This window comes from Canis lupus, chromosome 9 (genome assembly GCF_011100685.1).
Source record: "Canis lupus familiaris isolate Mischka breed German Shepherd chromosome 9, alternate assembly UU_Cfam_GSD_1.0, whole genome shotgun sequence".
In the NCBI taxonomy this organism is placed as follows: domain Eukaryota; kingdom Metazoa; phylum Chordata; class Mammalia; order Carnivora; family Canidae; genus Canis; species Canis lupus.
In genome coordinates, this window is record NC_049230.1 from 45867786 (window position 1) to 45891276 (window position 23491).

A 23491-nucleotide genomic window follows, 5' to 3' on the forward strand; every position below is an offset into this window, starting at 1 on the left:
CAAATAAAAAACCTAACTATGATGAAATGTCATGCACATGAAGCAAAAACATTTAGGCTAAGATTCTTTGACAGTTAGGGGTAGGCCCCTGAAGGAAAGTGGATGGAAGACTCCTTTGGTCCCTGTGACTTGGCCATTCTGTCTCAGGGATTCAGCCTGCTGTGTTTACCTGAACAATAGTTTCTACAGTTTTCAGAGCTTCTGACATTTGTATCTTTTTTTGTCTGTCCTATTAAGTACTTTAGGGGCAAGACACTATAAAATCAGGAGTTGGTAACTTCTTGCCATTTAATCTGGAAGCCCCATATACTATTTTTTTATATTCACAAAAACAAAACTAAATGAAAATAATATTTTTTAAAATGCTAGTAGTATCCAAGCGAAAACATAATTCTGGAAAAACACTCAACAGATGTATTTTAGAAGGTAGCAATGGCTCAAAGAAGCAAATGAAAGCAGAGAAAAAAAAAAACAGAGACTAGATTGTAATGGTATTTCCTAGCATTACAGGATGAAGCCAGTGCTATTTTTGGGTGTTCCATGTGCTTCAGGATGGGGAAGATAGTCTTCCTCCAAAACACCTCTAGTGAAATGCCTACACATCATATAACTTGGGAGCTGCATTAAAATTAAAGATAAAAATATACATTTAAAAGGTTGACAAAATTCCAGACTACCTAATGTGAGATAATCAAAAGTGCTGGGCAGCCCTGGTGGCGCAGCGGTTTAGCACCGTCTGCAGCCCAGGGTGTGATCCTGGAGACCCGGGATCGAGTCCCACGTCGGGCTCCCTGCATGGAGCCTGCTTCTCTCTCTGCCTGTGTCTCTGCCTCTCTTTCGCTCTTCTCTGAATAAATAAATAAATAAATCTTTAAAAAAAAATCAAAAGTGCTAACTAAGCATGTATAGAATTTATTAAAGCCACATTTATATCAGTCTGTCTATAAATCTTAGGTTTAGGTAATACTAATTCTTCCCCTCAATAGAGTTAGAAAATTGGGAAAAGTATAATGACCTAATTGAACTGAAAGATATTATCTGCTAAAATGGAGAGCATACAGTAGAAAAACTAGAAACATCATTTTTCTAATAGTGTCTGTTGTCAGTACAACGTCACTCATGATGCTGGGCACATCCAACATCTCCATCTACCTTCATTTATAGGACTTGGTTCAGGCAAGCAGGGAGAGGCCGGTCTGTGTCTAGAGATGGCCCCTAGGCTGTTGGCCACTGACCAAAGAACAGCGCAAACAGGCTGGCCAACAGTTCATGGTAGTACTGTGTGAAAAGCTGTCCTTGGCCAAACTGCTCTCTTGGAAACTTAGAAGAATGGGGGAAATCTGTCAATTGGAAAGACAAGAGACAGAGTAGCTGCGTCATATGAATAAGATTTTGATACTGTAACTTAACTGCAGATCCCTCTTCTTTCTCCAGTCTTTAGTATTTCAGTTCTCATTCACATAAAAAACCCCTCAGTAATAGGATTTAATTTTGAAGTTTATTTATTTATAATATTATTTTTTAAAGATTTTATTTATTTATTCATGAGAGACACTCAGAAAGAGGCAGAGATATGGACAGAGGGAGAAGCAGGCTCCCTGTGGGGAGCCTGATGCAAGACTCGATCCTGAGCTCCCGGAATCCTCCCTGAGCTGAAGGCAAATGCTCAACCGCTGAGCCACCCAGGTGTCCCTTAAAGTATATTTACAAACACACATCATCGTCACAACTCAGTGAAGTTAGGTGGGATTCAACTAGTCATTTTTGAGATGAGAAAACTGAGGCAGAGTAGGATCAAAGAATTTGTGAAGGTCACATAGCTACTCAAGAGCATAATCACGGTAACAAAAGATAGCTAGCTGCCTTTCCCCATTAGACCATCACTACTGTTTTTGCTCATAGTTCTTTGTCCCCAAATATTAGCTATGCCAGGAACAACACTGTAAGGCAAACAAAGCTTCCCTCGGGTTTACCTGTTTCCTGGATGGTGGTTATTGCCTGAGCATTACACTGCAGCTGTAACATGTGCTTCAACATGGCTACTCCCCAGATATTCAACTCCGAATACAAGGCAGGAGGTGCTGCTGTTTCTGGCTTCTTGGAATCGGCTGCTTCGAGCTGCCTGCACAGTGCAGAGACACTTAGAGCACAGAGGAATTTGTATTCTGGGCTATGGTTTTCAGTATGGGCCAAGAGATTGAAGACAGCATTATAGTTATTTTCGTATTTCCCGTTAATATCACATCCTGGAACTGGGATCTTAACTGTTTTGCCATGTCTCTCACCCTCCTCTCCTAGGTCATAATTGAGTATTTGTACCAGATTCTCGCTCTCAGGTGAACACATGTCCTTGTTACTGATCTCACTATAAAGCTTCCTTATGACTTTGCTTGCATCCTCAAATCTAGCTAAAAGAGTCGACCTCAGGGCAATGTGGCAAAAGATACCCAGCGTGAGCAGCAGTCCCCCTAGAGAACACTCTATTTGATGGTAAAGATCCCAGGCCTGCTGCATACACTCATTGCTGCAATATTTCGCATAGCTGCATCCATCACAGGGAACCGTGGCCAGAGTATGCTTCAAACATCGGTGACAGTAGAGGTCCCCATTGGTAATTCTGGTATCCCATTTGTTCTCTAGGCCATGATGTAGTCCTGGTGGCATTTCTCCTGGGTTAAGGACACTCACAAAAGCATCCTCCTTCACCAAGAGCTCTCCCGGGAGAATATCTTTTGTAGCAATCAGATAGCGGCCTTTTAAGGGGTCTATGCATAGGCTGACAGATGACGACGCACTGGAAATCTGTTCATTCTCTTCCCTTAGGTCCATATCCTCAAAGGTTTTGGTTACAGTTGTTGTGTAGGTTTCTGTGAGATTCCCCTTCTCTTGTACCTTTCTTTTCAGACGACAGAGGTTTCTCTGCAGAATTTGAAACTGGGCAGCTGCTAGGGTTGGTTTGGCGGCAAAGTTACTTTCAAGATCCCTGATGGTCTGGCCTGCCTCCTGCAGTCTCCCCAGGGTTACCAGACATTCGGTCTTACGCAACATCACCTTGGGTTGCAATCTTTCTGGATACCCATGCATCTGTGCTCTCGTGATATCTTTAAGACACATCTGAAAACAGAAAAGAAATCCTCAAATGATCCTTGGTCCTGACTCTTCAATGTCTACTGAAAATTTCAACAAAAATCTACAGGAAAATTAATGATGATTAAAAATGGAGCAATTTTTATTATTATTTCTTTAAATCATATTCTACTTTCTGATCTTTTGAGTGATTAAGTAATACTTGCTGAAGATACTGTGTTTGTCTTATTAAATATTCCTGTTTTGAGGGGAAAAAAGTCTTACAGATAGAAGAATTGCAGTGATTAACAGGGTAGGCTTAGAAGGATCTGAGTTCCACTATTGATTGCCTTAGTAGCTGTATGACCTTGTGCAGCAGCTAAATTTCTCAGTGTCTTAGTATTCTTATCTGAAAAACAGGGATACTTCACAGGGTTGCTTTAAGGATGAAATAAGGTAATATAAAAAAAAGAAATAAGGTAATATATCTAAGCTGCTAAAAAGAGTATCTGGAACAATGTATCTATTTAATGTATCATAATTAAGGGAAATAGAAATAACCAATATAGGAAAGTTATAAAGGGTTAAATATTTCACAAGTTCTTCCAACTGTTGTTCTCAATTATCTACGACTTTTTTGCTTAGGGCCAACAGTTAAATTCTTGCTTCTTTTCTTTTACTTTATTTTATTTTATTTTTAGAGAGAGAGAGAGAGAGAGGGTAAGAGTGAGTGTGGGGAGGGAAAAGGGAAAGGGAAAAAGAATCTTAAGTAGGCTGCACGATCCAGTGAAAATCCTGATGTGAGGCTCAATCTCAGGACCCTGAGATCATGACCTGAGCTGAAATCAAGAGTCGGACACCCAACCAACTGAGCCACCCAGGTGCACCCTCTTGGCTTATCTCTTTTGGTTCCAAGGGCAGTAAGTGTGAACTTGTGATTATTCAAATAGTTCTTAACTCTAGGGTATATTTTAAAAGTTCCTGTGGAATTCCAAAATGGACGTATCAAAATGACATTGAGGTTTGTCTTTAGACCTCAATTAGGGAAGGAGAAGAGAGACCACTCCCTCATAAGCATACACAGGTGTTTCAGTGCAACTTTTACTAGCCCATTCAAAATGCGTATTGAAGGTGAGCTGTATTACTGCAGGGATAATCTTGAACATGCTCTACTTATTAAGAAACAAACAAACAAGTAAACAGTTTGCAAACACTTGTAACCTGAAGTATTATTAGCAACATATCTCACAGCTAATCTCCACACTAAGAACCGCTGACCCACTGGATATAGTCCATGGCCCTGTGCCATGTGCCATGACTCTTGTCAACCAATACTACCCCACGCAATCACCTGTGATAGGTAAAATGAAAGGAGAAAGAGAAAAATGAATCAGAAGAATAAATTTGGGAGGATACCAATTTTCTTCCAATTCAACCAACTGCAGCACGGTCCAGTTTGAGTGCTCTTAGGTAGGAGCAGAGATGAAGGTCTAGTCTTCCAGTGAACCCCCTACAGATCCTCTCCAATCACACCAGACATCCTAATACTCACTTCATACTGATCCAGGTAGAAGAGGGCTGCAGAGCGATTGGCATAACACAGTGAAATGTCTACAGTGTGAGGCCTTGAATGTGATATTCCCTGCAAAACAACAAACCGGTTAAAGATATAAATGAAAACTAGCATTTTAAAACATAACCTCTACCCCCAACATGGGCTTGAACTCTTGAGATCAAGAGTCTCATGCTCTACCTGCTGAGCCAGCCAGGCAGCTAGGAGCTCTGAAAACTAGCATTTTTATTTTTTTATTATTTTTAAAAGATATTATTTATTTATTTGGGAGAGAGGGGGAGAGAGGGAGCAAGCAAGCACATGAGTGGGGAGGGGCAGAGAGAGGGAGCAGACTCAATGCTGAGCATAGAGCCTGCCAAAGTGGGGCTTTATCCGCAGACTCCAGGATCATGACCTGAGCTGAAGACAGATGCTTAAGCAACTGAGCCACTTAGGTGCCCCTGAAAACTCACATTTTTAAAGTTTTTTTTTTTTTCCCCAGATAATAAGAGCTCTCCTATGAAAGATGGAATGAAATTGTGAAAGTTACTGGATCTTTGTGCAAACCAAGTGAACTATAAATGAAAATGGAGGAAAACATTAGAAGCACAAATGTGCACATAACAAGAGTGAGTGGCACAAATAAAAATTCACAAAAGAAGAAACACTAATGATATTTATTTCTTAGAAAACAAATAGTTAATTCATTTGCAGATAGCAAAATATATGAAAACAAAGGCACACAAGATTTCCCTTTTTCCTATCACCAGATTGGCAAAGATTAATAACTATTAGAAAAGCAGCATCTCAAATCACTGGACAAAAGATTGGGATTATTCAATAAAAGTACTGTGACAAATAGGTAGCAAGTTGGCCCTCTAATTATGATAAACCTTTCATCAGAATAAATTCCAAATGGGTCAAAATCTTTCTTTTTTTTTTAAGATTTTATTTATTTATTCATGAGAGACAGAGAGCAGCAGAGACACAGGCAGGGAGCCCAATGTAGGACTTGATTCCAAGACCCCAGGATCACACCCTGAACCAAAGGCAGACGCTTAACCGCTGAGCCACCCAGGTGTCCCTGGATAAAAATACTAATGTAAAAAATGAAACTCTTAGAGCACTAGAAGGAATTGTAGGAATAAATTAAAGTGATGCTAGAGTGAAGAATCTCCCCACCTTTTTAAAAGATATTTATTTATTTATTTATTTATTTATTTATTTATTTATAGAGAGCATGAGCAAGGCGGACGGGCAGAGGGAGAGGGAGAAGCAACTCCCCACTGAGCAGGAAGCCCGATACGGGGTTCGATCCCAGGACCCCAGGACCCTAGGACCCTGACCTGAGCCGAAGGCAGATGCTTAACTATCTGAGCCACCCAGGCACCCCAAAGAATCCCTTTCTAACTATGACACAAAACCCAGAGGTCATGAAAGGTTAATAAATTTGACTATATAAAACTGTTCTTTACAGCAAAAACCAATAAAAGCAACAAAGTATCTACAATTCATAGCACAAGCAAAGGGCTCATTTCTTTACTTTATGATTAGATCCTACAGATCAATAAAATGATGACCAATAATTCAATAGGAAAATAAGCAAATGACAGGAATAGATAGTTCTAATGGGAAATAAAAATGGCTCATAAACATATGAAAAAATGCTCAACCTCATTCGTAATCAGCAAAATGCAAATTAAAACTCTACTGGATCTTGAAAACATTATGGTAAGGGAAATAAGCCAGAAAGAAAAGAACAAATTCACTTACATGAGGTACTTGGAATTGGCAGTATCACAGAGATAGAAAGTAGAACAGAGGTTGTCTGGGGTGAGGGGGAGGGAGGTATGGTGAGTTACTGTTTGTTTAATGGGCACAGAGTTTGTTTTGGTTGGTGAGAATGTTCTGGAAATGTTTAATGGTGATGGCTGCACAGCACTGTGAATGTACTTAATGCCACTGCACTGTAGACTTAAAAATGGTTAAAATGGAACATTTTATGTAATGTATATTTTACCACAATAAAAAAAGTTTTCATCTGATAAACTGGAAAAAAATCCAACTCTACTGAGATGCCATTTTTCACCTATCAGACGGGCAAAGATAAATGCAACTGACAGCACAGTGAGTTGTCAAAGGAGTGGGTAAGGGGGCATTTTCATAGGTAGCTAGTGGGAGTATAATTTGGTCTCATGATAATGAAGGGCAAGTTAGCAATATATATATAGTTCATTTACATCTGTATCATTTATATCTCCATTACACCAGCAATTCCTCTTCTAGGAATTTATCCTACAGATAATAAGCACTTACCCTAGAGATATGTGCAAAATAACATATGCACAATTTCTCAACATGGAGTTTTTTTTTTTTAAGATTTTATGTATTTGAGAGAGAGAGAGCAAGTGAGCACACAGAGTGGAGAAGCAGACTTCCCACTGAGCAGAGAGCCCAACACGGGGCTTGATCCCAGGACCCTTGAGATCATTACCTGAGCTGAAGGCAGACACTTAACCAACTGAGCTACTCAGGTGCCCTTCAACACAGAGTTGTTTGGAGCAAAAGATAGGAAACAACTTAGATCAAATATATATTGATCTATAGGACACTGGTTAAATAAATTACTATACTATAAATTACTATACATCCATATTATGGAATATCACATACCTATAAAAAAAAGAATAAGGAAGCTCTTAATGTACTGATATAGAATGATCTTCTAGATACTATAAAGTGAAGAAAGCATGGGTCTGAACAGTGTATATAGACTTATTTACATACAGAGTGTATGTGTGTGCAGGAATGAGAGAGAATTTGTATTTATTTACATATGCCAAAGTACCTCTGGAAAGATACATTAAAAAAATTTTTTTTAAGATTTTATTTATTTATTCATGAGAGAGACAGAGAGAGGCAGAGGGAGAAGCAGGCTCCATGCAGGGAACCCGATGTGGGACTTGATCCCGGGACTCCAGGATCAAGTCCTGGGTCGAAGGCAGGTGCTAAACTGCTGAGCCATCCAGGGATCCCCAGGAAAGATACATTTTTTAAAAAGATTTTATTTATTTGAGAGAGAGAGAGCAGGAGTATGAGGAGGAAGGAGACTCCCACTGAATAGGGAGTCTAACATGAGGCTCGATCCCAGGACCCCAGGATTATGACCTAAGCAAATTATGACGCTTAACCAACTGAGCCATCCAGGTGTCCCAAGATACATTTTTTAAAAAGATTTATTTCTTTAGAGAGAGCGTGATCAGAGGGAGGTGCAGAGGGAGAGAGAATCTGCAGCAGACTCAGTGCTGAGCACTGAGCACAGAGCCCAAGGGAGGGCTTGATCCCACAACCCTGAGATCACAACCTGAGTTGAAATCAAGAGTTGGACACTTAACCAAACTGGGTTGAAACACCCAGGTGCCCCTGGAAAGATATACTTAACAGTGCTAGCTTCTGGTGTTGGGTAAAAGGTGGCTAGGGGACAGAAGAAATAGACTGTATTGTATATATACTCTTATACCTTTCGAGTTCAAACTATGTAAACATATTTCCTATTCAAAAAGAAATAGATAAAATAATAAAATCTTAATAACTAGTATTGCTTAGGATATAGAAAAATGAATGTTCCCTTGCTTTACTAGAAAGGTTGTTAACTAGTTTTTTTTTTTTTTGATTTTTTAAATTTATTTATGATAGTCACACAGAGAGAGAGAGAGGCAGAGACATAGGCAGAGGGAGAAGCAGGCTCCATGCACCGGGAGCCCGACGTGGGATTCGATCCCGGGTCTCCAGGATCACGCCCTGGGCCAAAGGCAGGCGCCAAACCGCTGTGCCACCCAGGTATCCCTGTTAACTAGTTCTTTTCTAGAAAACAATTCAGTATCAAGTACCAAAAGCCTTAAAGAAATACATTTTGTTGTTGTTGTTATTATATTATTTTTATCTTTATTATTCCCTGCTGTCTTGGAACTGGTGATTTAGTTGAGCAGACTGAGGCCAGGCCACTCCCTTAGCCATCTGAGGTATTTGGCTCCTCTCAGAAGGGCTTTCTGAAGCCCAGTCCCACTTGGAGAAGCCTCTGGTTTGTCTTTTATAGTCCAGGTGGTTAGACAGAAAGTCCTCAGGAACTGAGATGATTGCTGGCCTGTTTTCATTGGGAAGGCTCAGTGGACAGGATGGGCTGAGGGGATGAACGGAGTAGAGGGCAGGATTTTACCCCATCCATGCCCTTCCAATTCCTTTCTCAATCTCAAGGCTGGAGGTAGAGGTGGGGGTGGGGGCATCCTCAAAGCCTTGGGTTTCTGAAAGCAGCTGCAGGTGGTGGTGGTGGATGGGGTGGGGCTGTGCATAGACGATATTCAAAGAGGGGATGGTGGGCCCTCCAATGGAGGAGTAGGATTGCAGAGGTCCCCACGATTCCCCTCTCCCTGCCCTGGCGGCAGATTTCTTTGCTTCCTGGATGTCTTCCTACAGTCACCGGCCTGGGGCAGAGGGACCCAGCAATTGTTCTTCTGGGAATTTATCCTAAGAAAACAATCAGATGGGATCCCTGGGTAGCACAGCGGTTTGGTGCCTGCCTTTGGCCTAGGGCGCGATCCTGGAGACCCGGGATTGAATCCCACGTCGGGCTCCCAGTGCATGGAGCCTGCTTCTCCCTCTGCCTGTGTCTCTGCCTCTCTGTGTGTGTGTGTGACTGTCATAAATAAAAAAAAATAAAAATAAAAATAAAAAAAAAAAAAGAAAACAATCAGATGTGTAAAAATATTTACATAGAAAGACACTCCTTTGGGGATCCCTGGGTGGCGCAGTGGTTTGGCGCCTGCCTTTGGCCCAGGGCACGATCCTGGAGACCCGGGATCGAATCCCACATCGGGCTCCCGGTGCATGGAGCCTGCTTCTCCCTCTGCCTATGTCTCTGCCTCTCTCTCTGTGACTATCATAAAATAAATTAAAAATTAAAAAAAAAAAAAAAAAAAGAAAGACACTCCTTTGTAGCTTTACAGTACCAAGCAATCTGCCAACATTAGGAGATGTTAAATCAAGTATAGTTCTTTGTAATGGAACAATAAGCTAGCCGTAAAAAATTATGTACTAGTGGAAAATTTAATAACACGAGAAAATGGTCATAATAAATTGTTGAGGGGAAAAAAGCAGATTACAAAACAGTAAGTGTAGCATTATCCCAATTTTGTCAAAGCAAAACATATTTTCAGAGGAAAAAGCATCTGGATGGATATAAGTAAAAATGTTAACAGTGCCTATCATTGACTATGTGATTTTTTTTTTTTTACTCCTTATGCTTCTATTTTCCAAGTAAATTACAAAATGTAGTACTTTTATAATCAGATAAAAACAACAAATATTATTTTTAAAAAGAAAATAGCCGCTTTGTAGAAAATCACGAAGTACCATAATCACCAAAAATACTAACTTCATGAAATAGGAAGGCTCATCTCCCACCACATCCAGAGCAAACCTTAATTTTTTGTCTGATTTCGTTTTTTTACTTGTTTTCCTTGAGCTTTCCATGTGATCACATTTCTGATGTACATGCATAGAGCTGAAGAGATTAGCTATGAAAAAGAACTATTAAGCCATTTATTAGTGTATCATTACATCTAATGAGACTTTATTCATCAGCATTCACTAATGTTTACATTATTCAACTAAATGCATAATGTCATAACATTACAACCCCTGCCTTTATCAGTTAACCAAGGCTGTTGTACAAGTCTGATAGTTTTGGAAAACTCATTCCAAGCATTAAGTTTAGCCCTGTTACAGATTCAGAGTAGGGGTACCCTTCAAATTCACACTCATTCTTTCAATACACAAGATCACAGACCTCGTGCAGGACATTGGCACATTCTTCCTCTAGGCATATATTTATCTCTTAAATATTATGGAAGGAAGTCTCTCAGGGATCTTGTTTCAGTTTGAACCATGGAAGCAGGAAAATCAGAGCAGCAGATTGTTAAAAACCACTCTTTTTCATCAAAACCTAGTTCAGTGATGCTTAGTGTGATTGTTTTTAAAGATTTATTTATTTGAGAGAGAGAGAGAGAGAGTGCAAGCATTAGCAGGGGGGTGAAGGGCAGAGGGAGAGGGAGAAGCAGACTCCTCACTGAGCAGGGAGCCAGATTCAGGACTCAATCACAGGACTTCGAGATCATGACCTGAGCCAAAGGCGGATGCTCAACCGAGCCACCTAGGTGCCCCCTTTGTGTAATTTTAAATACAGGCAATACTTTGTTTTATGTGCTTCACAGACATGGCTTTTTAATTTTTTTAATTTTTATTTTTTACAATGAATTAAAGGTTTGTGGCAAGCCTGCATTGAACAAGTCTATCAGCATCACGTAACAGCAGTTGCTCACATTGTGTCTCTGTGTCACATTTTATTAATTCTTGCAATATTTCAAACTGTTCATCATTATTATATTTGTTATGGTGAGCTGTGATCAGTGATGACTTGCTAAAAGCAATAAAGTATTTTTAAATTAAGGTATGTACATTTTTTTTAAAGATTTTATTTATTTTTTCATGAGAGACAGAGAGAGAGAAAGAGAGAGAGAGAGGCAGAGACACAGGCTGAGGGAGAAGCAGGCTCCACGCAGGGAGCCTGATGTGGGACTTGATCCCAGGTCTCCAGGATTACGCCCTGGCGGAAGGCGGTGCTAAACCACTGAGCCCCCCAGGCTGCCCTGTACATTGTTTTTTTTATATAGAATGCTATTGCACACTTAACAGATAATGGTGTGGTATAAACAACTGTTATGCATACTGAAAAACCAAAAAATTCATTTGATTGCTTTACTGCAGTAGTCTGGGACCAAAGCCACAATATCTCCTAGGTATTTCTGTATCTGTTGACAACCTTCAAAAGAGTTCAAATAGGCTGTGGCAATTGAGTTTATTTTCCTTTCAAACTTAATCTAAGTCATACTGGTTGTAAAATAACATTGTGACTAACCAAAAATCCAGCTGCTCTCTAAATTGGGACTACCAACCCAAGAGCCTCATCAGTCATCAGATAAAAATGGCACACAAGTAAATGGCAGCTGACAGACATGGGCAAGGCTGAGCCAGGGGTCCAATAAGCCTAGAGTGCTACAAGGAGTCTGAGGGAATTTGAGAATAGAAGTTTCTGGGCGGAATTTAAAGACATACTTACAAACTACCCATGGTTTTGGCACATAACCAACAGCAGAATTCTACCAGTTTTCTTTTTCAGATTCAATTCACAAATAATAAAGCAACCACTGGCTACAGAATTCAGCAAGAAGGTTCTATCTTCTGAAGAAATATGCACTGCTAAATTGTTAACATAGCCCCTCCTGCCGAGATGGGGTTGCCTTACCTTAGAGTACAGCACTGTGGCTCCCACATAATCCTTCTTCTGAAATTTTTTGTTTCCTTCTTCTCTGTAGAAAGGGGGAGCATTAGGGTCCTTTCCCACAAAGTAACCTCTAGAGAGATTGTTCAAAAACATCTCATCCTCAGGCCTTCATGAAGAAACAAACAAAAAAAGCACAAATTTGTTATTTCAAGGGAAACTCCTAGCCACTGAACTTGAAATGGGAGGGAAGACCCACAAAACACTGGGACATGAGGCTCTCTGGATCATGTCATGTCAATGGGGAATGAACCCTCCCCATTGGTCTCAGCGACAGAGAGACTGGAATTTCTACTTAGAGGACAGAATGCTGATTTTTTGTTTTATAATTACCAGCCAGTGAACCTTCAATAATACATCATAAAAAGGCTTGGGTGTGGGAATAACACAATACATGGAGTCTTTGTTCAAGAGTATTCTCCACCTAAACTATGTTGAAAATACTTGAATGAACGGCTGACAGAGGGAGGAAAGTGGGGGTGGGGGAGAGTGGGGCAAGAAGGGAAGGGTGAAAATGAGAATGAATCATAAAGTAAATATAATAAAATGAAACATTTGGGGAAACTGAAAAAAGATGTTGAAAATAAATCAGAGGCCCAAAATGGCATCACTGAGGTTATGGCCTCAAGTCAGTAAACCAAGACTTAATAACTAAGCTGAGTGCAGTTTCAAGACTCCAGAATATGGGAATCTCCCTGTCAGCACTAGGAAATTTACTGATAGACCCTCTCTGTTCCCCTTAGGAGGGTGACTTTGCCTAGAACAATGGATTCTTTGCTAACGATTTCCTTTTTTCCAGTTCTTCTCTATCTACTTGCTAGATGGGAAGTTGAAGTCAATTTGATTTTTAAAATTTACTTGGTTAACTTTTTTTTTTTTTTAAGATTTTATCCATTCATTCATTCATGAGAGACACAGAGACACTATATAATATGTATAACAGAGAGAGAGAGGCAGAGACACAGGTAGAGGGAGAAACAGGCTCCATGCAGGGAGCCCGACTCGGGACTTGAACCCGGGTCCCCAGGATCAGGCCCTGAGCCCAAGGTGGCGCCAAACCACTGAGCCACCCGGGCTGCACAATTTTTTGTTATTTTTAACAAAGGATATCACACAGCAATTCTTGGTACTATTTTTGCAACTAATTCTGAAATTATTTCAATTTGAAAAGCTAATAAAAGAAGTATACAAATGCTCTATAAAATTAACAAAGTTCATCTAATACATAAATACATAAAAACACAAAGTTTAATACATATATACACAAATGATCTAATACAGAAATACACAAAGTTGATCTAACACACAAATACATACACTAGCAGTGAGAATATACCTTTCTTCTAACAAGGAGAAATAGCATAGAATACCCTAGGTTCTGGGCAGCCTGGGTGGCTCAACGGTTTAGCACCAGCTTCAGCCCAGGGCATGATCCTGGAGTCCTGGGATGGAGTCCCACATCAGGCTCCCTGCATGGGGCCTGCTTCTCCCTCTGCCTGTGTCTCTGCCTCTCTCTCTCTCTCTCTCTCTCTCTGTGTCTCTCATGAATGGATAAATAAAATCTTAAAAAAAAAAATACCCTAGATTCTCTCTTTGACTGTAAAACAATAAAGTAAAATATGTATAACATGAAAACTAAAAATTCTCTCAAGCAACTCTTGGGTCAAAGAAATCAAAATCAAAATTACAATGTTTAGAAAAGTATCTTTCAAATTTTTGTTTACAAAGACCCATAATAATATCTTTTACACTAGTGATTCAGTATGATGCAACTGTACATGTATATATTGAAATTTCATAAAACATTACTATGTAATGAGTTAATATCAGATATTTTATTAATATTTAAATATAATACAGAAAAAACTCAGCTAACACAAAAAGGAAAATTAGAAAAGATTTTATTTAGCTTAAAAGGTACATTTGGAACACCTGGGTGGCTCAGTTTACTCCCCAATTCTTTTTTTTTTTTTTTTTTTTTTTTTATGATAGTCACACAGAGAGAGAGAGAGAGGCAGAGACATAGGCAGAGGGAGAAGCAAGCTCCTGCACGGGGAGCCCGACGTGGGATTCGATCCCGGGTTTCCAGGATCGTGCCCTGGGCCAAAGGCAGGCGCCAAACCGCTGCGCCACCCAGGGATCCCTACTCCCCAATTCTTAATTTTGGCTCAGGTCACAATCTCAGGGTCCTGGGATCCAGCCCAGTGTCGGGCTCTGCACTCAACACAGAGTCTAATTGTCCCTCTCCCTCTGCTCCTCCCTGTGCTTGCACTAAAATAAATGAATATAATCTTAAACAAAGAAACAAAAAAGTGTGCTTGCTGTTCTAAATTTATTCTAGTCCAAAACATTATAGGACTATACCCCATGTGTGTCTGGTACATTATAGAGATCGTTCTTTTTTCTGTTTTTTGTTGTTGTTGTTGTTGTTGTTTCAAATTAGGTTAACCCTGAAAATCCTAGTCCAAACAAAAAGATTGTGGTGAATAATAACAGCAAAACTCCTCTTGCCTTACAATGGATATTCTTTATCTTACTCCAAAAACGATGATAAATTCAATGTTGTATAATTGTTCTTTAGTGCAATTAAGAACTAAGCTGCAATAATTCATTCTTTTCTTTAGACACCAAGTTAATTCTGTAATTGATTCAAAGTTGTTGTTTTTTAAGATTTTATTTACTTATTCATGGGAGACACAGAGAGAGGCAGAGACACAGGCAGAGGGAGAAGCAGGCTCCATGCCGGGAGCCTGATGTGGAACTCGATCCCAGGACTCCAGGATCACACCCTGGGCTGAAGGCAGGCGCTGAACTGTTGAACCACCCAGGCATCCCTGATTCAAAGTTTTGAAAAGCAAATGGATGCTCTTTTTTTTTTTAATTTAAAATTTTCTTCTGGAATAGTATGATAAAAAATTTGAGGAGGTGAGATAAAACAATTTTTCTAATTAATTTTTTATGGTGGTAAAATACACATTTTTGTTCTTTTGTCAAAATTTACATATTTTTGACATTTACATTTTAGCCATTTTTGAGTGTACAGTTCAGGGCATTAGGTACATTCACAACATTGTGCAATCATCACCACCATCTATTTCTAGAACTTTGCCACCATCCCAAACTGAAACTCTGTACTCATTAAAAGATAACTCCCCATTCTTCCCCCTCCCTAGCCCCTGGTGACCTCTATTCTATGTTCTGTCTCTATGAATTTGTCTGCTCTAGGTACTTCAGATAAGTGGAATCATATAATTCCTTTCCTTTTATGCCTGGTTTATTTCACTTAGCATACTATTCCCAAGACTCATCCTTGTTGTAGCATATACCAGAATTTCATCTCCTCTTATGGATGAATAATAGTCTATTGTATTATATATTTTGTTTATCCATTCATCTGTGGATGGACATTTGGGTTGTTTCCATTTTCGGCTATGAAAAATACTGCCATGAACATTGGCATGCAAATATCTTTTAAGTTCTATTTTCAATTCTTTGGGGTATAAATACATAAGTCAGATTGCTGGATCATACAGTAATTTTAGTTTTAATTTTTTGAGGAATTATAACATTCTCTATAATGACTATACCACTTTACGTTCTCACCATCAGTGTACAAGGGCTCTAGTTTCTCCACATTGTCTCCGATGTGTGCTATTTTCTGTTTTTTTTTTTTTTTTTTTTTTTTTCTCTAGTAGCCATCCTAATGAATGTGAGGTGCTATCTCATTGTAGTTTTGATTTGCATTTCCTTGGTGATTCCCTGGTGATTGGTGACGTTAAGAGCACCTTTTCATATTGTTGACCATTTATATATCCTCTTTGGAGAAATGTCTACTCTAGTTCTTTGCCCATTTTTTAAAAAAGTCCCATTTTTAAAAAAGGGACTCTCATTTATTCATTTGAGAGTGAGAACACAAGCAGGGGGTGGGTCAGAAGAGGGAGAAGCAGACTACCAGCTGAGCAGGGTGCCCAACTCAGGGCTTGATCTAGGACCTGAGCAGAAGTTAGACACTTTACCCACCTGAGCCACACAGGTGTCCCTTTTGCCCGTTTTTAAATCAGGTTGTTTGTTCTCTTGTTGAGTCTAAGAGTTCTCTATTTATTCCAGCTATTAATCCCTTATCAGATGTGTGATTTACCAATGTCTTCTCCCATTCTGTGGGTTGCCTTTTTTAAAAAAATCTTTTTTATTTTTTATTTATTTATTTTTTTAAATTTTTTTATTTATTTATGATAGTCATCAGAGAGAGAGAGAGAGAGAGGCAGAGACACAGGCAGAGAGAGAAGCAGGCTCCATGCACCGGGAGCCCGACGTGGGATTCGATCCCGGGTCTCCAGGATCGCGTCCTGGGCCAAAGGCAGGCGCCAAACCGCCGCGCTACCCAGGGATTCCCTCTTTTTTATTTTTTTAAGTAATCTCTCTGCCTAATGTGGGGCTCGAACTTACAACCCCACGATCAAGAGTCACATGCTTTACTGACTGAGTCAGCCAGGTGCTTCTCTGTGGGTTGCCTTTTTACTCTGTTGATATTGTCTTTTTATGTACAAAGTGTTTTAATTTTCACGAAGTCCAATTTGTCTATCTTTCCTTTTGTTGCAGTGTCTTCAGTGTTATACCCAAGAAAATACTGTCAGCTGATGTCATAAGCTGTTGCTTTAAATTTTCTTCTAAAAAGTTTATAGTTTTAGAACTGAAGTTTAGATCCTTGGGCTATTTTGAGTTAGCATTTGTAAACAGTATAAGGTAAAGGTCCAAATCATTCTTTCCATGTGGATTCTAATTAGGGAGCAGACAGAAAAACAAGTCTCTTCCTCTTCCAATCTTTTTTCTCTCTAGACCCCTACAGAGTAAAGCCTCCTTACATGGAGTCAACTGGCAAAGCATCAAGTTCTTGCCTTAGCACAGAGTACAGGGGACTGAGAATGGACCTATTGTTTCTCAATAGCTTATTAACTCCCATACATCCATATATACATATTTTCTCTTGAACCATTTTAAGGTAAGTATAATCATCATGAAAGTTCACCTCTAGCATTTTAGCAGGCCTCTACTAAGAATAAGGACATTTTATTTTTTTTAAAGATTTTATTTATTTATTCACGACAGACACAGAGAGAGAGAGGCAGAGACCTAGGCAGAGGGAGAAGCAGGCTCCACGCAGGGAGCCCGATGTGGGACTTGATCCCGGGTTCCCAGGATCACACCCCGGGCCGAAGGTGGCACTAAACTGCTGGGCCACTGGGGCTGCCCAAGAATAAGGACATTTTATAACTTGATATCACACACTATCATTATCACACCTAAAAAAATTAACACTAATTCAAATATTTAAATTTAAAATTTCCTGATTGAGGGGGGTATCCCTGGGTGGCTCAGCGGTTTAGCGCCTGCCTTTGGCCCAGGGTGTGATCCTGGAGTCCCAGGATCGAGTCCCACATAAGGCTCCCTGCATGGAGCCTGCTTCTCCCTCGAGGTGCCTATGTCTCTGCCTCTCGCTCTGTCTCTCGTGAATAAATAAATACAATCTTTAAAAAATAAATAAATAGGGGATCCTTGGGTGGCTCAGCGGTTTAGCGTCTGCCTTTGGCCCAGGGCACGATCCTGGAGTCCCGGGATCGAGTCCCATGTCAGGCTCCTGGCATGGGCCTGCTTCTCCCTCCTCCTGTGTCTCTACCTCTCTCTCTCTCTATGTCTATCATAAATAATCTTTAAAAAAATAAATAAATAAAAAATAAATAAATAAAATTTTCTTATTCCTAAAACATCTTTTATGTTCTTCCTTTGTCTCAACCAGATCTACGATCAAAGTTTTTTTTTTTTTTTTTTAAGATTTTATTTATCTATTTTAGAGAGAAAGAGAGCAGGCAGGGGGAGGACTAGAGGGAGGACCACCAAACTGTGCTGAGATCAAGGCCTGAGCTGAAATCAATAGTCAGTAGCTCAATTGACTGAGCCACTCAGGGGCCCCAAGAATCAAAGTTTTATTTTTATTTTTATTTTATTTTATTTTTTTTTGGATCAAAGTTTTAATGTACTACATTTAGTTGTTATTTCTCTTCAGTCTCTTTTGAGATAATCTTACAATTTTTTTGTTTTTCATGACTGACTGTTTCAAAGACTTAAGGCCAGGAAATGTTCTATTCTATAGCTTTGTCTCATTGCTTCCTCATGATTAGATTCAGATTAAACAATTCTTGTCAAGGACATTAGTACATAATTAAATTTGTATACTTCTTATTGCTTCAAGTCAGGAGACATAATGTCAAGCAGTTCCCACTACTGGTGATGCTAATTTTGGTCGCTTGGTCAAAGTGGTAACTGTGGATCTCTCCAATGTAAAGATACATTTCCCCTTGTACTTAACAAGTAATATATGGGCTGTACTTTGAGGCCATGTGAATAACTTATTCCAGTAGTCTTTCTTCTAGTGCCTTGAACATCCACTAATAATCATTGCCAGAATCAGTTATTATCCTGGGTTAGAAGATGGTGATTTTTTAGTTCTATCATTATTTCTAAATTTATTAACTGGCATTCTTCTGTAAAGACAAATCCTTCCTTCTTTATTTTGTCTTTGAGTATCACTACAGACTTAAAAGAATTCAATGTTAGAAACTATTATTATAATACCTTTTGATGCTCCATTTGTCCTAAATTTGGCCAGTGGGAACCTCTTCAGGTTGGTTCTTATGTTCTTTTTTTTTTAATATAAATCCATTGGTCTTTGAGTGCTTCTTTGCTTTCTGGCACAACAAGGTATGTTAGTTGAATCAGTACAAAATCAAAACAAACTATGTAGATAGTGAGTCTATTTCAGATTTCCTAGGAAACTGCACTATTATCAACTGTAGGGGAGGGTCATCACCTCAAAAGGTCTTTGATATTGATAAAAGTTACCTATTTTGGGAAAACATTCCTCAAAGATTGTAAACCAGCAAGAAAGAAAAGTATATCTGTTTTTAAACTTTAAAGGCCCAATTCATACTGTTTTTTAATAGGCATGCATATAGAAATTAGATATTTAAATATTTTGGTCAGTTTAGATTATGATTGAATGGTTTTACAAACAAGTCTTCAGAGTTAACTTGTTCTAAGTAAAGCAGTTTGGGGATGAAGCAGTGAGAGATACATGGAAAAAATTTAAATGGAGGTAATTATTAACTCCAGGGAAAACAAGAGTTATACAAGAAGAAATATGGGCAGTCCAGGTGGCTCAGCAGTTTAGCGCCCCCTTCAGCCCAGGGTGTGATCCTGGAGTCCCGGGATCGAGTCCCGCACTGGGCTCCCAGTATGGAGCCTGCTTCTTCCTCTGCCTCTGCCCCCGCCCCCTTTGTGTCTATCATGAATAAATAAATACAATCTTAAAAAAAAAAAAAAGAGAGAAATGTAATTCCAACTCTATTTCTTGGTCCAATGAGTAGTATTTACATAGATATTTGTTTAACAAATATTATATTTTATTGGTCATATTACACTACAAACTATAATACAGTTATGAAGATGAGACAAAAACAAAGGATATATATGTGGTTTAGAGTTAGGAGAGCAAAATTTGATACCTAAAGCTAAAAATTCAAAAAATAACAGTATTAGCATACTATTTAGAAATGAAATTAAATACCAGAGAAAACAGTTAAAGTAGCATCCTCTGTAGGAATGGGGAAGAATAAGACAAAGGGTTGCTGTTTTTCTTTATAAGCTTTGAAGGACTTTTTGACTTCTTGCACTGTGTATATTATTCTGATAAAAAATTCAACTAAAAATTATTTTCCATTTAATAAGCACCTAGTCTACATAGTTTTACAGGATTCTTCCACTAGCCTTTAAGAATCAAATGATCCGGGATCCCTGGGTGGCGCAGCGGTTTGGCGCCTGCCTTTGGCCCAGGGCGCGATCCTGGAGACCCGGGATCGAATCCCACATCGGGCTCCTGGTGCATGGAGCCTGCTTCTCTCTCTGCCTGTGTCTCTGCCTCTCTCTCTCTCTGTCTGTGACTTAAATAAATAAATAATGAATAAAATATTAAAAAAAAAAAGAATCAAATGATCCCTACATTATATGAACTATTTCAGAGCAAAGGAAAAAATGGGAAGCTCTTCAATTCATGCTACGAAGCCACCATAACCCAGATACCAAGAGTTGACAGAGCACACACATACACACACACACAAGGAACATGTAAACTAATATAATTAATGAACATGGACATAAAATTAAAAATAATATTAGCAAATTGAATCAAGCCTTGTGGTAAAAGAATGATTTAAAAAGTGCATGAAAAAAATAAAAATAAAAAATAAAAAAATAAAAAGTGCATGAATGTAAAAAAGTTTATCTCCAAAACATTTTCTTTCTTTTTTTTAAAGATTTTATTTATTTATTCATGAGAGACACAGACAGAGAGAGAGATAGAGAGAGACGCAGAGCACAGGCAGAGGGAGAAGCAGGCTCCATGCAGGAAGCCTGATGTAGGACTCGATCCTAGGTCTCCAGGATCACGCCCTGGGCCGAAGGCAGGCGCCAAACCACTGAGCCACCCAGGGATCCCCTCCAAAACATTTTCAAGTTCAGTTAATCTACTAGTGTAAATCCTATGGCAACAGATTAAAGGAGAAAAAGAAAATGACTACTCCACCCAAAATATATCAAAAAACTATCTGATGGGGATCCCTGGGTGGCGCTGTGGTGTGGCGCCTGCCTTTGGCCCAGGGCGCGATCCTGGAGACCCGGGATTGAATCCCACGTCGGGCTCCCAGTGCATGGAGCCTGCTTCTCCCTCTGTGTCTCTGCCTCTCTCTTTCTCTCTCTGTGTGACTATCATAAATAAATAAAAATTAAAAAAAAAAAAAACTATCTGATGAAATTCAACTCCAGGCAGAGGGAGAAGCAGACTCCATGCAGGGAGCCCTATGTGGGACTCCATCCCAGGTCTCCAGGATCACACCCTGGACCAAAGGCAGGCACTCAACCGCTGAGCCACCCAGGCGTCCCTCAACTCCTATTTATGATAGAATATAGACAACTTTCCTTAAACTGGAAAAGGGTATAAACTATGAATCTATGGTAAATGTCCTAAATGGCTGTTACTATTCAATATTGCACTGGAGGTCTAACTAATGCTATGATAATTATAAGATAAAATAAGGGGTAAAAATATTGGAAAGGACGATTACTATTTGCAGATATAGCTACTTACCTAAAAATTCCAAGTGAATAGGCATTAAAACAATAAAATATGTGAAAATACAGTTAGGTGGCCAATTACAAGACATAAAAAAATTTCTAGCTTTTATTTATACTACCAATCATCAGTTAGAGAATGTAATTGGGGGAGAAAAAAGTCTTATTCACAATATTAACAAAAACGTACAATAAGTAAGAATAAATCTAAGAAGTGTGCAAGACTTACACAAAGAAAACAATAAACTTTACTTAAGGATATAAAAGAAAAGAAAAAAAATATATAAAAGAACCCCTAAACAAATGGCAAGACATACCCTGGATGAGAAAAAAAAAATTTTTTAAGATTTTATTTATCTGTTCATGAGAGACACACAGAGAGAGGCAGAGACACAGCCAGAGGGAGAAGCAGGCTCCCCATGGGGAGCCCAATGTGGGACTCAGATCATGATCTGAGCCAAAGGCAGATGCTCAACCGCTGAGCCACCCAGGCACCCCCGATGAGGAAATTTAATATTGTAAAGATGACAAGTTTCCCTCAATGAATCTATAAATCCAACATAATCCCCATCAAAAGCCCAACATTTTTTATGGAATTTGACAAGTCAACTAATGTTAAAAGGGGGAAATGTACAGAAAATAGTCAAAATATTCTTGAAAAATAATGAGTATATGTGGGTATTGGAACTTGGCCTAATTGGAAAGCCACATCTAGAGGATCCCTGGGTGGCTCAGTGGTTTAGTGTCTGCCTTCGGCCCAGGGCGTGATCCTGGAGACCCAGGATTGAGTCCCACATCAGGCTCCCTGCATGGAGCCTGCTTCTCCCTCTGCCTGTGTCTCTGTGTCTCTCATGAATAAATAAATAAAATGTAAAAAAAGAAAAAAAAAAAAGAAAAAAAGAAAAAAGAAAGCCACATCTATACTAAACTGCCATATTTTTTAGTGCTCCTGCCCTCTATTTGTGGTAGTAAAATCCCAGTTGGAAGACCATTTCTTTTAGTTGAAGTAAGGAAGACTCCAATGGAGCAACAGGGTTGAGCACATGCTATAGGCCTGGTCAATCAGAAAGGCCCCAAACCTTTGGTTGAAAGGATGCACCAGGCAGTCCAAATTAGGTTGATTGTGAAGTCCAATCCAGACCTTTTCTGCCAAAATTCTCAGGAAAAATGGCCTCTTTTCTTGTAGTTTTTTTTTGTGGTTCAGGATGTGTCCAAGGCTACTAATGTTTATTATGCCCATCAGGTGTAGAGTTTGTCCTAGAGATGAAGAGATGCTGAGTTTAATGACATCTGAGGCCTTGGATACATGCTGCTTAAAAACAGATCTACTTTGGCTATCCTAGTTTCACTGTGCATGAACTTCCTAATTTGAGCTAGGTTTCTGTCACTTGAAATTGACAGAATTCTAATATGATACTATAAAGTCACAGTAAAAACCCTTTGGTTTTGGCATAGAAATAGAGTCCAGAAACAAATTTATAAGTAAGTGTGAATTTAAATTTTTTTTTTAAGATTTTATTTATTCATGACAGACACAGAGAGAGAGAGGCAGAGACACAGGCAGAGGGAGAAGCAGGCTCCACGCAGAGAGCCTGACGTGGACTCGATCCCAGGTCCCCAGGATCACACCCCCGGTTGAAGGCGGTGTCAAACTGCTAAGCCACTGGGGCTGCCCAGTGAATTTATTTTTTAATAAATATGGTATTTTGAAGCACTAAGGAAAGATTGGATTATTCAATAAATGCTGAGGAAAAATTATCTGGAAAAAAGTTAGAATACCCCCTCACATCATATACAAAAATAAATTCCAGATAGATTTGAGAGTGAAAACTAAAACACAAAACTACAAAAAAAAGTTAGATGAAAATAAAGAATATTTTTATAATATTGGAGTAGACCATCCTAAGACTAACTCAGAAACCATAAAAAATGACATATATCTGTATAAAAACTAAAACACACAATTTATATACAATGCGAAACACTGCAAGTAAAATAAAGATAAATGATAGACCAGAAGAAAAGCTAGTTACATATTAGCAAAGAATTATATGACCAGATTTCTTAAGATCTCTTATAAATTCTTAAGAGAAAGATAATCCAAAAGAAAAATGGGCAAAGGACACAAATGAACAGTAGAAATATAGATGGGTTGTGAAATCAGAAATGATGCATTCCTTCACTAGGAATCAGAAAAATCAAACCATAAGACATTTATGTCCTAAAGTTTGGCAAAATTAAGCACCATTACTTTCAGTGTTGGCAAGGATCATAGGGAAGTGATTTTTTTTTAAGAT

At 39.0% G+C, this 23491-nt stretch overlaps 1 protein-coding gene across 4 annotated transcripts in view; it reads right to left on the reverse strand.

Annotated features, from left to right (window-relative positions):
* Positions 1-23491, reverse strand: part of SMYD4 (SET and MYND domain containing 4) — a 55167-nt gene that overhangs the window by 18449 nt on the left and 13227 nt on the right. For 2 of the 4 annotated variants that reach the window (XM_038548490.1, XM_038548489.1), the window contains exons 3-5: positions 11979-12123; positions 4619-4708; positions 1974-3114 (exon numbers count right to left, since the gene is read on the reverse strand). In XM_038548490.1, coding sequence (XP_038404418.1) covers positions 1974-3114; positions 4619-4708; positions 11979-12123 — 1376 coding nt within the window. Of the gene's footprint in view, positions 1-1973; positions 3115-4618; positions 4709-11978; positions 12124-18644; positions 18758-22273; positions 22452-23491 lie in introns of all 4 variants that reach the window. The other 2 variants (XM_038548488.1, XM_038548491.1) reach the window with 2 other exon arrangements.